At 32.6% G+C, this 13,617-nt stretch overlaps 1 protein-coding gene across 2 annotated transcripts in view; it reads left to right on the top strand.

The window, feature by feature from the left end:
• PTPN4 (protein tyrosine phosphatase non-receptor type 4) overlaps positions 1 to 13,617 on the top strand; it is a 196,370-nt gene that overhangs the window by 26,700 nt on the left and 156,053 nt on the right. For both annotated transcript variants that reach the window (XM_051985730.1, XM_051985729.1), the window contains exon 2: positions 7,492 to 7,646. In XM_051985730.1, the coding sequence (XP_051841690.1) occupies positions 7,509 to 7,646 (138 nt within the window). In that variant the 5' untranslated portion in view covers positions 7,492 to 7,508. The remainder of the gene's footprint in view (positions 1 to 7,491; positions 7,647 to 13,617) is intronic.

The raw sequence follows: 13,617 nt of genomic DNA, 5'->3' as shown, positions 1-13,617 counted from the left end.
ATTAGTGATTTGATAAAACAATATCCAAGCTTCTCCCCCCCCCCCCCCCCCCCCAATAATTATACCTTTTTATTGACAGAATCCACGCCTGGGTAATTTTTTTTTTACAACATTATCTCCCTTGCACTCACTCCTGTTTCGACTTTTACCCTTCTTCCTTCCCCTCCCTCCCCCAGATGGCAAGCAGTCCTATACATGTTAAATATGTCACACAGTATATCCTAGATACAATATATGTGTGCAGAACCGAACAGTTCTCTTCAACAACATCCAAGTTGAGATGGCCAATAGGAAATTGGAGATGAGAGACTGAAGGCCAGGAAAGAAGTTAAAGCTGAATAAATGTTCTCTCTCGTTCCTCAGATATTTCATAGTGCTCTGCTTGGACTTCTCTCCCTCCTTCCCCCCCTGCCCCCCCCCCCCCTTATTCTCTCCAGTATCATAGTTATTTGTGTCCTTCTCTATTCCCCCTCAGTTTGTGAATTTTTTGAATGCAAGGTCAGTGTCATCTATCTTTATGCTCCCAACACCTTGTACCAGTTGTCATTAGTAAATGGCTGATGAATCGTTTACTTCTTTCCTAGGATATCCCTTAAATTATTGAAGCAGCCTGAGTCACTGTTGCTATGAGCGGAAATTTAGTTCAGTTCAGTAATTATTGGTGACCTTGTATCAATTGGATAATGACTTATATTCTTATAAATTTGACTTGGTTTCCTATGCGTTTAAGAAATTAGATCTTTATCCAGAAACTTGCTATTCATTTCTCATCCCTACTCCCTCCTCCACCCCCGCTTCTACTTCAAATTTTGGCTGCATTGGCTTTATGCAAAAAATTTTAATGTAATCAAAATTATCTATCTTATCTCCTGTGAAATTCTCTTTCTCCTTTTGTTATGAAATCATCCATTATACATAGATATGGCAGGTCTTTTGTTTCTTTTATTGCCTGATTTGCTTATGATGTCATTTCTTTATATCTAAATAATGTACCATTTTGAACTTATGTAGATGTCCTATGTTGGTCTATCTATGCCTAGTTTCTATCAGACTACTTTGCAGTTTTCCAAGAATTTCTTGTGAGATCATGAGTCCTTACCTCTCATGGCTGTCATTTTTAGGTTTATGAAGCACTTGGTTACTTTTCTTATTTGTTTCTATTTATTTTTTTACATTTCTATTTTTTTAATTCGAGCTTTTTATTTACAAAACATATGCATGGGTAATTTTTCAACATTGACTCTTGTAAAACCTTTTGTTCCAAATTTTCCCCTCCTTCCTTCCACTCCCTCCCCTAGCTGTCAGGTAGTTCAATACATGTTAAATATGTTAAAATATATGTAAAATCCAACATACATATACATATTGATACAATTATCTTGTTGCACAAGAGAAATCAGTTCAAGAAGGAAGGAAAAAACTGAGAAAGAAAACAAAATGCAAGCGAAACAGCAACAGAAAGAATAAGAATGCTGTGTTGTGAACCACATTCAGTTTCACAGGCTCTCTCTGGGTACAGATGGCTTTCTTCATCATTGAACAAGTGGAACTGGTTGAATCATCTCATTGTTGAAGAGATCCACATCTATCGGAATTGATCTTCATATAGTCTTGTTATGTATAATGATCTCCTGGTTCTGCTCATTTCACTCACTATCAGTTCATCTAAGTCTCTCCAGGCTTCTCTGAAATCATCCTGCTGGTCAATTCTGACAGAACAATAATGTTCCATAACATTCATATACCACATTTTATTCAGCCATTCTCCAGTTTCTTGCCAATACAAAAAGGGCTTCCACAAACATTTTTGCACATGTGGATCCCTTTCCCTCCTTTAAGATCTCTTTGGGATATAATCCCAGTGGAAACACTGCTGGATCAAAGTGTATACACAGTTGGATAACTTTCTGAACATAATTCAAAGTTGCTCTCCATAATGATTGGATTTGTTCACAGTTCTACCAGCAATGTATCAATGTCCCAGTTTTCCCACATCCCTTGCAACATTCATCATTATCTTTTCTTGTCATCTTAGCCAATCTGACAGGTGTATAGTGGTATCTCAGAGTTGTTTTAATTTGCCTTTCTCTGATCAATAATGATTTGGAATACCTTTTCATATGACTACAAATAGTTTCAATTTCTTCATCTGAAAATTGTCTATTCATATTCTTTGACCATTTATTAGTTGGAGAATTGTTTGATTTCTTATAAATTTGAGTAAATTTTCTATATGTTTTAGAAATGAAGCCTTTATCAGAACCTTTGAATGTAAAAATGTTTTCCCAGTTTGCTATTTCCCTTATAATCTTGTCTGCATCAGTTTTGTTTGTATAAAAAGTTTTTAACATTATTGATCACAAAATAGATAATTTTGATTATATTAATGATCTCTAGTTCTTTGGTCACAAATTCCTTACTCCTCCACAGATCTGAGAGATAAACTGTCATATATTCTTCTAATTTGTTTATAATATCATTCTTTATGTCTAGATCATAAACCCAATTCAACCTCATCTTCATATACGGTATTAGGTGAGGATCTATGCCTAGTTTCTACCATACTAATTTCCAATTTTCCCAGCAGTTTTTATCAGAGAGTAAATTCTTATCCCAAAAATCTTTGGCTTTGTCAAATATTAGATTGCTTTGTCAATTGACTATTTTGTTCTGTGAAGCTAACTTATTCCACGATCAACTGCTTTATTTCTTAGCCAGTACCAAATGGTTTTGATGACTGTTGCTTTATAATACAGTTTTAGATCTGGTACAGCTAAGCCATCTTCATTTGCTTTTCTTTTCATTAATTTCCTTGAAATTCTTGACCTTTTGTTCTTCCATATGAATTTTGTTGTTATTTTTTCTCGTCATATAAAATAGTTTCTTGGAAGTCTGATTGGTATAGCACTAAATAAATAGATTAGTTTAGATAGTATTGCCATCTTTATTATATTTGCTCAGCCTAAGAGCACTTAATATTTTTCCAATTGATTAGATCTGACTTTATTTGTGTGGAAAGTGTTTTGTAGTTTTGCTCATATAATTCCTGACTTTCCTTTGGGAGATAGATTCCCAAATATTTTATCCTATTGACAGTTATTTTAAATGAAATTTCTCTTTGTATCTCTTGCTGTTGAATTTTGTTAGTGATATATAAAAATGCTAATGATTTATGTGGATTTATTTTGTATTCTGCAACTTGGTTAAAGTTGTGGATTACTTCTAATAGTTTTTTAGTAGAATCTCTGGGGTTCTCTAAGTATACTATCATATCATCTGTAAAGAGTAATAATTTGATTTCCTCATTACCTACTCTAATTCCTTTAATTTCTTTTTCTTCTCTTATTGCCAAAGCTAACATTTCTATTATGATATTGAATAGTAATGGTGGTAGTAGGCAACCTTGTTTCACCCCTGATCTTATTGAGAATGGTTCCAATTTATCCCCATTACATATGATGCTTGCTGATGGGGTTTAAATACATGCTACTGACTGTTTTAAGGAGAAGTCCTTTTATTCTATACTCTCTAGTGTTTTTAATAGGAATAGGTATTGGATTTTATTAAATGTTTTTTCTGTATCTATTGAGATACTCATATGGTTTTTGTTAATTTGGTTATTGATATAGTCTATTATGATAGTAGTTTTCCTAAAATTGAACCAGCCTTGCATTCCTGATATAAATCCTACTTGGTCATGGTGTATTATCCTGGGCATGATTTTCTGTATGATTTTTGCTAATAGTTTATTTAAGATTTTTACACCAATATTCATTAGGGAGATTGGTCTATAATTTTCTTTCTCTGTTTTCGTCCTATCTGGTTTAGGTATCAGTACCATGTCTGTGTCATAAAAGGAATTTGGTAGGAGGGATTTTTACTTAGGGAGTTGATTAATAGCTTGTTTTATTTCTTTTTCTAAAATGAAACTATTTAAATAATTGATTTCCTTTTCTGTTAATGTGGGCAATCTATATTTTTGTAGGTAGTCCTCCATTTCATTTAGATTGTCAAATTTATTGGCATCAAGTTGGGCAAAGTAACTCCTAATTATTGTTCTAATTTCCTCTTAATTGGTGGAAAGTTCTTCCTTTTCCTTTTTGAGACTAACAATTTGATTTTCTTATTTCCTTTTTATAATCAAATTAACTAAAGGTTTATCTATTTTGTTGGTTTTTAATAAAACTGAGATATAAAATTTTCTCTTATTACTGTTTTGGCTGCATCCCACAAATTTTGGTATGTTGTCTCATTATTGGATGAAATTATTATTGTTTTTTATTATATTATACCTTTATATTTACAAGATATATGCACGGGTATTTTTTCAGCGTTGACAATTGCAAGACCTTTTGTTCCAACTTTTCCCCTCCTTCCCTTTACCCCTTCTCCCAGATGTTAGGTTGACCAATATACGTTAAATATGTTGGGAGTATAAGTTAAATACAATATATGTATACATGTCCAAACAGTTATTTTACTGTACAAAAAGAATCAGACTTTGAAATAATGTACAGTTATCCTGTGAAGGAAATCCAAGATGCAGGTGGACAAAAATAGAGGGATTGGGAATTCTATGTAGTGGTTCATAGTCATCTCTCAGACTTCTTTCACTAGATGTAGCTGGTTCAGTTCATTACTGCTCTCTTGGAACTGATTTGGTTTATCTCCTTGTTCAATAGTGCCACGTCCCTCAGAATTGATCATCATATAATATTGTTATTGAAGTATATAATGATCTCCTGGCCCTGCTCATTTCACTCAGCATCAGTTGATGTAAGTCTCTCCAGGCCTTTCTGAAATCATCCTTCTGGTCATTTCTTTTCTTTCTTTTTCTTTTTTTTTTTAAATTTTAATTCTAATAGATAGATAGATAGATATTTATTTATTATAGCTTTTTATTTACAAGTTATATGCATGGGTAATTTTACAGCATTGACAATTGCCAAACCTTTTGTTCCAATTTTTCCTCTCCTTACCTCCACCCCCTCCCCCAGATGGCAGGTTGACCAATACCTATTGAATATGTTAAAGTATAAATTATATACAATATAAGTTTACATGTCCAAATAGTTACTTTGCTGTATAGAAAGAACCGGACTTTGAAATAGCGTACAATTTACCTGTGATGGAAATAAAAAATGCAGGTGGACAAAAATAGAGGGATTGGGAATTCTATGTAGTGGTTCTCATAGTCACCTTCCAGAGTTCTTTAGCTGGGTGTAGCTGCTCCATTGGAACTGATTTGGTTCATCTCATTGCTGAAGAGGGCCAGGTCCATCAGAATTGATCATCATATAGTATCATTGTTGCAGTATATAATGATCTCCTGGTCCTGCTCATTTCACTCAGCATCAGTTCATGTAAGTCTCTCCTGGCCTTTATGAAATCATCCTGTTGATCATTTCTTACTGAACAATAATATTCCATAATATTCATAAACCACAATTTATTCAGCCATTCTCCAACTGAGGGGCATCCACTCAGTTTGCAGTTTCTGGCCACTACTAAGAGAGCTGCCACAAACATTCTTGTACATACAGGTCCCTTTCCCTTCTTTAAGATCTCTTTGGAATATAAGCACAGTAGTAACACTGATGCATCAAAGGGTATGCACAGTTTGATAACTTTTTGAGCATAGTTCCAAATTGCTCTCCAGAATGGCTGGATGTGTTCACAATTCCACCAACAATGCATCAGTGTTCCTGTTTTCCCACATCCCCTCCATCATTCCACATTATCTTTCTCTGTCATTCTAGCCAATCTGATAGGTGTGTGGTGGTGTCTCAGAGTTGTCTTAAGTTGCATTTCTCTGATTTATAATGACTTGGAGCATCTTTTCATATGGCTAGAAATAGTTTCAATTTCTTCGTTTGAGAATTGTCTGTTCATATCCTTTGACCATTTATCAATTGTAGAATGGCTTACTTTCCTATAAATTAGTCAGTTCTCTATATATTTTGGAAATGAGACCTTTATCAGAACCTTTAACTGTGAAAATGTTTTCCCAGTTTGTTGCTTCCCTTTTAATCTTGTCTGCATTAGTTTTGTTTACAAAAACTTTTCAATTTGATATAATCAAAATTTTCTATTTTCTGATCAGTAATGATCTCTAAGAGTTCTTCTTTGGTCATAAATTCCTTCCTCCTCCACAGGCTGAGAGGTAAACTATCCTCTGTTCGTCTAATTTATTTATAATCTCATTCTTTATACCTAGGTCATGAACCCATTTTGATCTTATCTTGGTGTATGGTGTCCTCTCTCTCTCTCTCCCTCCATCCTTCTTTCTCTTCTCTCTTTCCTTTTCTCACACACACAGAAGCACATGCGCCTCTAGGATCATATATTTAAAGATGTTTGGTGTCTCTTAAGGTCATTCTGTTTAGTTCCTTCATTATACATTTTAGGACATTAGGACATTAATTAGGACATTCAGGTAATTAATGTCAAGATTTGAACCCAGGTCTTGTAACTTCATATCCTGTTTTACCATGTTGGCTTGCAAATGTTGTCTTCTGTAGTAGAATAAAAGTATCTTGGTGACAGGAACTGATTAATTTTTTGTTTTTGTATCTGAAACATCTGTCATAGTCACTTACGTAGTAAGTACATAATAAATGCTTGTTGATTGATGAGCTATTTTCATTTTTGTCATCATATGTCTATAAACTACTATAGTAATTTCTGCATAGTGAACACCCAATATTTACTCAAATTAATTGTATTTTTATAACTTTTTTTCAAAAACAGTGTGACAACATTTTTCCACAAGTGATTCTTTGTGGAATTAGGACAGGTATTTTCTTTTTGTAGAGTAACTCTTAAATGGGGGTTGTCCAATTTCTCTTTTGATATGAAACTATTTAGCTTGAAGTACTTTATACTTTTTTTAGATGATCTTTTTGTTCTAGATTTCTAGATTATTAGCATGAAACTGTATATAATAATTTCCAAATGTTTTCTTGATTTCTTTTGTCCTTGTTCTGATATCTCAATTTCAATTTTGTTTAATGAGTTCTTTAGGAAAAATAATAAACTTTTAAAATTTAAACACTTAAACAGCAAGAGGTTATGATTATATGAGATAGTAGAAATGAGACATGTTACCCAATCTTAATATACTACTGGAATATGATGATTATTGTAAAAAAAAAATGAAAGGGGAAAAAAGAGTTTTTAAGGTCTTAATTGAAAATTATTGTCTGCTTTAAATAACAAGTCCTTAACATTTTTTTCTATTGTGACCCTATGGACCTTTTCTCACAATAATTTGAAGTCATAAATAATATACAAATTCACAAATCCTTAAGTTAGAAGTTAATTAAATTATATAGTTTTTCTTCTATCCAAGTTTACAGACCATTTCTGTAATCTATGCACAGATCCATTAGGATATCTTGACATTTTAAACAAATTGTTTCAAATACATTTAAGGGTTATGTTGTATCTTTCTTTACCATGCTATCATTTTTTTTTTCTTTATTTGCAAAGACTCTGTGTGGACAGTAATGACCGCACGCTTCCGATTGCCAGCTGGCAGAACTTACAATGTACGAGCATCCGAGCTGGCACGAGACAGACAACATACAGAAGTGGTTTGCAATATCCTACTCTTGGATAACACTGTACAAGCTTTCAAAGTCAATGTAAGTATCATATGCAAGCCTTATTGCTTTTTTTTTTTTTTTTTTTTGTATTAGTATAAATTTCCATGTATATTTAACCTGGTCTAATTGAGGTAAAAGCCAGTTTGAATTCAGGAAAAACATTAATTTTAAAAAATATATTTTAGAATTTAAAACTATTTTAGAAACAGGGATCAGTCTTAATACCCATATGCTACTGGTTGTGTTATGGCTACATGTTACATTTACAGCATTAAAATAATTAAAAACGAACATCTTCACTTCTTAGTCTAAGCATTATTTAGACAAGTTAGTCTAATTTATAGATTAATTTCTCAGAATACAGTGAAGAAATAAAGTGAAACAGGAAATAACTATGATTTGCAAAGAAGTACTGAAGTAGTGGATGAAAAGAAATGTACAATTACAAAAGAAAATGAGTTGGTCAAGTGATGATGGAAAAGAGAAGACTCTTGGAAAATCATGTTAATTCATTGGTATTCTCATTCTCAAAGAAACAAAACAAAAAATCAAAAATGCCCTTAGACAATTGGGTGATGCCTCTGTTGTGAACTTATGTGAAGAAATAAATAAGAAGGCTATAATACAGACAGGTTTGTATGGGTTACATTTGGCATCATTGGCCTGAGCATCCATAGTGATGGGGTAATATATTTGAGTAGTTTCATTCTCAGGTATGGAGCGTAACTCAAACTAGTCTAAACAAATATGTTGATCTCTTGGAGAGCTTCAGAAAACTTTAATTCCAAATCATTGCTGAACTGTTAATTAAATAAATTAATCTATTAGTTATAAATAATTCTTATAAAATGCATTGAAAGTTCTTGAAAACAATTCTCAAAAATATTCTAAGCTTATTGCTATTTTATTAATATGAATGACAGGCAGAAAAGCCTAGCCTTTCTGTGAATTATTTGTTAACCAAAATTTTTGAGTATCTGGTATGTGCATATCTTACCAATAACTCCAGGTTCTCTGGTGATAGATAAAGAAATATTATAAAAACACCTTTCATTTTTTTAAAAGTAGAAAACAACCATTGTAAATCAAAAAAGTACTTTATAAACCACAGATTCCTCTGTGTTAGCTTTTCGTATTAATAACTTTGATTTCATAACTTTCAGAGCATTTTTTGAAACTGTTCTTGATACTTGAACCTTAAAAACAGTTTTTTAGTGTGTAGAAAAATTTCATAGTCAATCTTTTCTTAGAGGTCTGTTATATTATTCGTATCCAGCATTTGCTTTAACCAGCCCCCAAGAAAGCATCAAATCTGAAGTAAAGAATTTGAGATATGGGATTATTTTGATTAAGATATCATCTCAGTGGGGAAAAGCAAAATCCAACCTGAATTCAATGTGAATTTCTTTAACTCAAAATCATTTTCACACACAAGTATAATATGATGAAACTTTCTTGCCCCTTAGGGTAGAATGTGACAAAACTAAGATCAGACTTTTTAATTTGGCACCACTAACTTTTACTTTATTAAGAGTAGGAAAAAATAAGGGCGGCTAGGTGGTGCACTGGATAGAGCACCAGCCCTGAAGTCAGGAGGACCTGAATTCAAATCTAGCCTCAGACACTTAATACTTCCTAGCTGTGTGACTCTGGGCACAACCCCAATTGCCTCAACCAAAAAAAAAAAAAGAAAGAAAGAAAGAAAAATAATTCATATTCTCTAGCATTTTAATATTTAACAAATAATTTTTGTTACCACAAATAATTTTGCATTTTGTGTTGTTTTCTTGTAGTTGTTACTCTATCATCCTGTTCTGTATTGTAACTATTTCACAAGTTTATAGGTATTTTGCTGACAGATGAGAGGTAAGAAAGATTAGGTTGATATTGGTGGCTGGGACATTCTTTATAATGAGGACCTTTAAGCATTTCTGTTATCTGTACAGTTGTGAAGAAGATACAGTTTGTACGAATTTATTAAACACTTCCTCTGTGCCTGGTACTGAGTACTAGGGATACAAAGAAAGTCAAAAGACAATCCCAAATCTCAAGGAACTCACAGTATAAGGGAAACAACATATAAAAACTATGTCTCAATGAGATGTATACAGACCAAATTGGGGAAAGGCTTCTTGCAGCCTATTGGGAGAAGGAAAAAGATGAGAAGGAACATGTATGCATAATGTCTATTAATAGCTTTTAAATTGTATTTAAAATACAGATTTTTCAAAGAAGATATCTGGGAAAAGTTAAGCATAATTCCATAAAACACTTGTGAATTATGCATTTATATCTGTTATATACCTTTCCAATTTTTAAACATTTCTTACATTGTTTCCAATAACTTTGAGGTTATAAATTATGTATGTTAGCCTTTAAAATAATGTTTAATTTTCTTATGTTGGTTTTTGTAATAGTTTTAAATTACCCACTCTTAACATTTATGTGTCGCTAAGTTTTATCATTTTAAAAATAAAATTAGATGACTTCTTCATTCTTAATATGATTTTTTCCTAATTTTTTTTATCAATTGACTAAATTCACTTTCAATTTAATTTGATAATTTGTATTCCATAATATACATATTTTCTAATTATATTTGGACTGCTGGATCCAACCCTTATAATGCTAATGCTTGTTTGCTTGAAAAACATCTTAATCTCTAGTATATGTGAGAGTGTTCATTTCTACTTCTTAAATTAAGATTAGAAAAAAATGATCTTTAAAACAGACTCATTTTAAATCTGAGGAAGAATTTAGACATTATTTGAACTAACTTCTTCATTTTGTAGATAAGAGGAAAAGGGAACATAAAGAAGTGATCATTTCCTCTTTTTCACTTAATTTACATTCTTGTGTATTTGGGCCATATATGCGTTGTACCAATCTCTTGTTGAAAAAAGATAAGACTTTAATCTCAAGAAAAGGAAAAAATGGAGCAATAAATTTTATAACTTATAAAGGCTCTTTAGATATATAAGGATATAAGATGTCATTTATATCAATAAACTATTGGCCAGGAAGTCTTACTTGGTAGACTGTCTGAAGAACTATGTATCGAGGTTTACAATATTTTACAGGAGGCAGCAACAGAAAGACATCCAAAGAAAAAGAAGAGTAGGAAAGCAAAATGGCTGTCTGATGAAGCTTTACAAATTGCTAAGCAGAGTAGTAAAGCAAAAGGGAGAGGAGAAAGAGAAGAATATAATCAACTAAATGTAAAATTCCAAAGATAAGATTTTCTTAAATGAGCCATGCAAAGAAATAGAAGAAAACAACAGAATGGGAAATTAGAGATATCATGGCAAAGTTTCATGCAAAAATCATCAGTGTTATGAAAAACAAAAATGGCGGGATTTAGTAGAAGCAAAAGAGATTAAGAAGAGGTGGCAAGAATACACAGAAAAACTATACAAGAAAAATCTTAACATCACTGATAACCATGTGGTCTGATTATTGATCTAAAGCTATCCTGAAGAATTAAGTTAATCAAGTAGACCTTGTTAAGGCTGAGGGAGGTCATCGAATTCTAGCTGGGCTATTTAAAACTTTAAAATATGATATTGCACTCAATTTGCCAGTAAATTTGAAAAATATGACAACGTCCATTAGATTGGAAAGGCTTAGTATACTTCTGAAGAAGGGCAATGCCATAGAATGTTCAAATTACCAAACAATTACATGCATTCACATTCAAGCAAGGTTATGCTTAAGATTTTGGCAAGCTAGACTTCTGCAATATGTGGATTGTGAGAATTGCTAGAAGAGCAGAATGGTTTTCAAAGAGGCAGAAGAGCTAGAGACAATGGCTAACATTTGCTGCATTATGGACAAAGTAAGGGAGTTCCAGATCTACTTATGCTTCATTGAGTATACTCATTGATACCACTCTGATGGCAGAAAGTGAAGAGAAACTAAGAAGCCTCTTGATGAAAGTTTAACAGGAGAATGTGAAAGCTGGGAAGCTTAATATAAAAAACAAAACACACCAAGATCTTGGCAACTGGTCCTATCATTTTCTGGCAAATAAAGGAAGAATTGGAAGCAGTGTTAGATTTTCTATCCTTGGACTTAAAGATCATTGAAGCTGGCAACTGCAGCCAGGAAATTAAAGGACACTTCTTTATTAGAAGAAAAACTGGCAAATCTGGACAGCATACTAAAAAGCAAAGGTATCACTTTGCCAACAAAGGTCCATATGGTCAAAGCTATGGGTTTTTCTAGTAGCAATGTATGACTGTGAGAGTTGTACTATTGGGAAAGCTGACCATCATAGAATTGATGCTTTTGAAATCAGTACTGGAAAAGACTGTTGAGACAGCAAGGAAATCAAATTAGTCAATACTTAAAGAAATTAATTCAGGCTATTCACTGGAACAGCAGATACTGAAGCTTAAATACTTTGACCACAAAATGAGAAAATAGAACTCAAGAAAAGACACTGATGTTTGAAAAAATTGAAGCTAAAAGGAAAAGGGAACAGCAGAAGACAAGATGAATAGAGAGTATCATGAAAACACAAATGTGAACTTGGATAGACTTGAAGAGATAATAAAAGATGGAAGAAACCAAGCTATGGTTTGTGGGATCTCAAAGAATAAGACATAACTAAACAAAAACACAACAATTCTTAATTGAATTGGTAGACACTTTGTAATAACTTGAGTCAGTAAAGAAAATGTCTATAAATTTCAAACTAATTATCTCCTATTTCAAATGGTCACAGTTTTTCATCTCATTGCTTATTTTTGTTATCCTCTAGTTTTAAAATGACTAGTTTTTCCCCAGTCTCCTGTTCTGTAACCTTGAGACAACTTTAGGAAGAAATATAGGGCTTGACTTTTGATAGTGTATGTTGGGAACTACTGGTATGAAATTTCCTTTGTAAATTAGCTTATAACTTGTCTATAACTTAGTCTTTGGAAGTGACTTGCCTGTAGTTATATAGTGAATTAATGAATATTAATTCTTAGTTTGTAGGATTTTTCTTTTAAAATTAAAAAGAATTGCTCAAGTTCTTCCTACTCATATTAAAGCCTGTCCAAATGGTTTTTGTGTTAAATTTTTGTTTATTTACGACAGAACAAGGAGATAATAGAGACACAAAACTTAATATCCAGATGAAATTGGACAGTTGAATGTGTGAGATGAAAGGGACTGATTAGATATGTGCTGTTTTTGACAAAATTGAAAAATGATGTTTAGGAACTTTTAAGTTTAAGATATATCTGGAAAAACAATTTGAAATGTTCAGTATGCTGTGTGTTTGTGTTTGAGTTGTAACCATAAGAATTTATGAGGTTACCAATAGAGTGAACTGAGAGAAGAAAAGAATGTATAGGACAGAATCTTGGGGAATGGGGCCAAAACACCTGCAGTTGCAATTTATAAAGGGATGATGGTCAGTCAGTAAAGGTGATGGAGAAAGAGCAATTAGATGGACTGAAAATAGTATTATCATCTTAGCTCAGTGAGGAGATGATAGTATCGATGGGGAAAGAGGGGTCACTAGTGTCAAATGTAGAGCAAATAAGTCCAGAAGACTGATAAAAGACTATAGAATATAAAAGTTAAATAATTGGTAACTTCATTTTTAAATCATTGATTACTTCACTTGAGTGGTAAGGTCAGAAGCCAGATTACAAAGGACAAGATTGTGAGAGAAGAGGAAATAGAGGCAGGTAGTATTATGGAAAACTTTTCAAGGAAATCTGGCTGAGAAAGAAAGGAGAGAGAACAATAATTTGAGAAAATTAGTGTTTTCAAAGATCCAGCTTCTGGGATAAAAACTCACTATTTGACAAAAACTGCTGGGAAAATTGGAAATTAGTATGCAGAATCTAGGCATTGACCCACACCTAGCACTCTATACCAAAATAAGGTCTAAATAGATTCATGATTTAAATATAAAGAGATACTATAAGCAAATTAGAAGAACAAAGGATAGTCTACCTCTCAGATCTGTGGGGAAGGAAGAAATTTATGACCAAAGAAGAACTAGAGTACTTTA

The sequence above is a fragment of the Antechinus flavipes genome, chromosome 3 (genome assembly GCF_016432865.1).
Source record: "Antechinus flavipes isolate AdamAnt ecotype Samford, QLD, Australia chromosome 3, AdamAnt_v2, whole genome shotgun sequence".
NCBI classification, from domain to species: Eukaryota; Metazoa; Chordata; class Mammalia; order Dasyuromorphia; family Dasyuridae; genus Antechinus; species Antechinus flavipes.
This window is presented reverse-complemented; position numbering and strand designations above follow the sequence as displayed.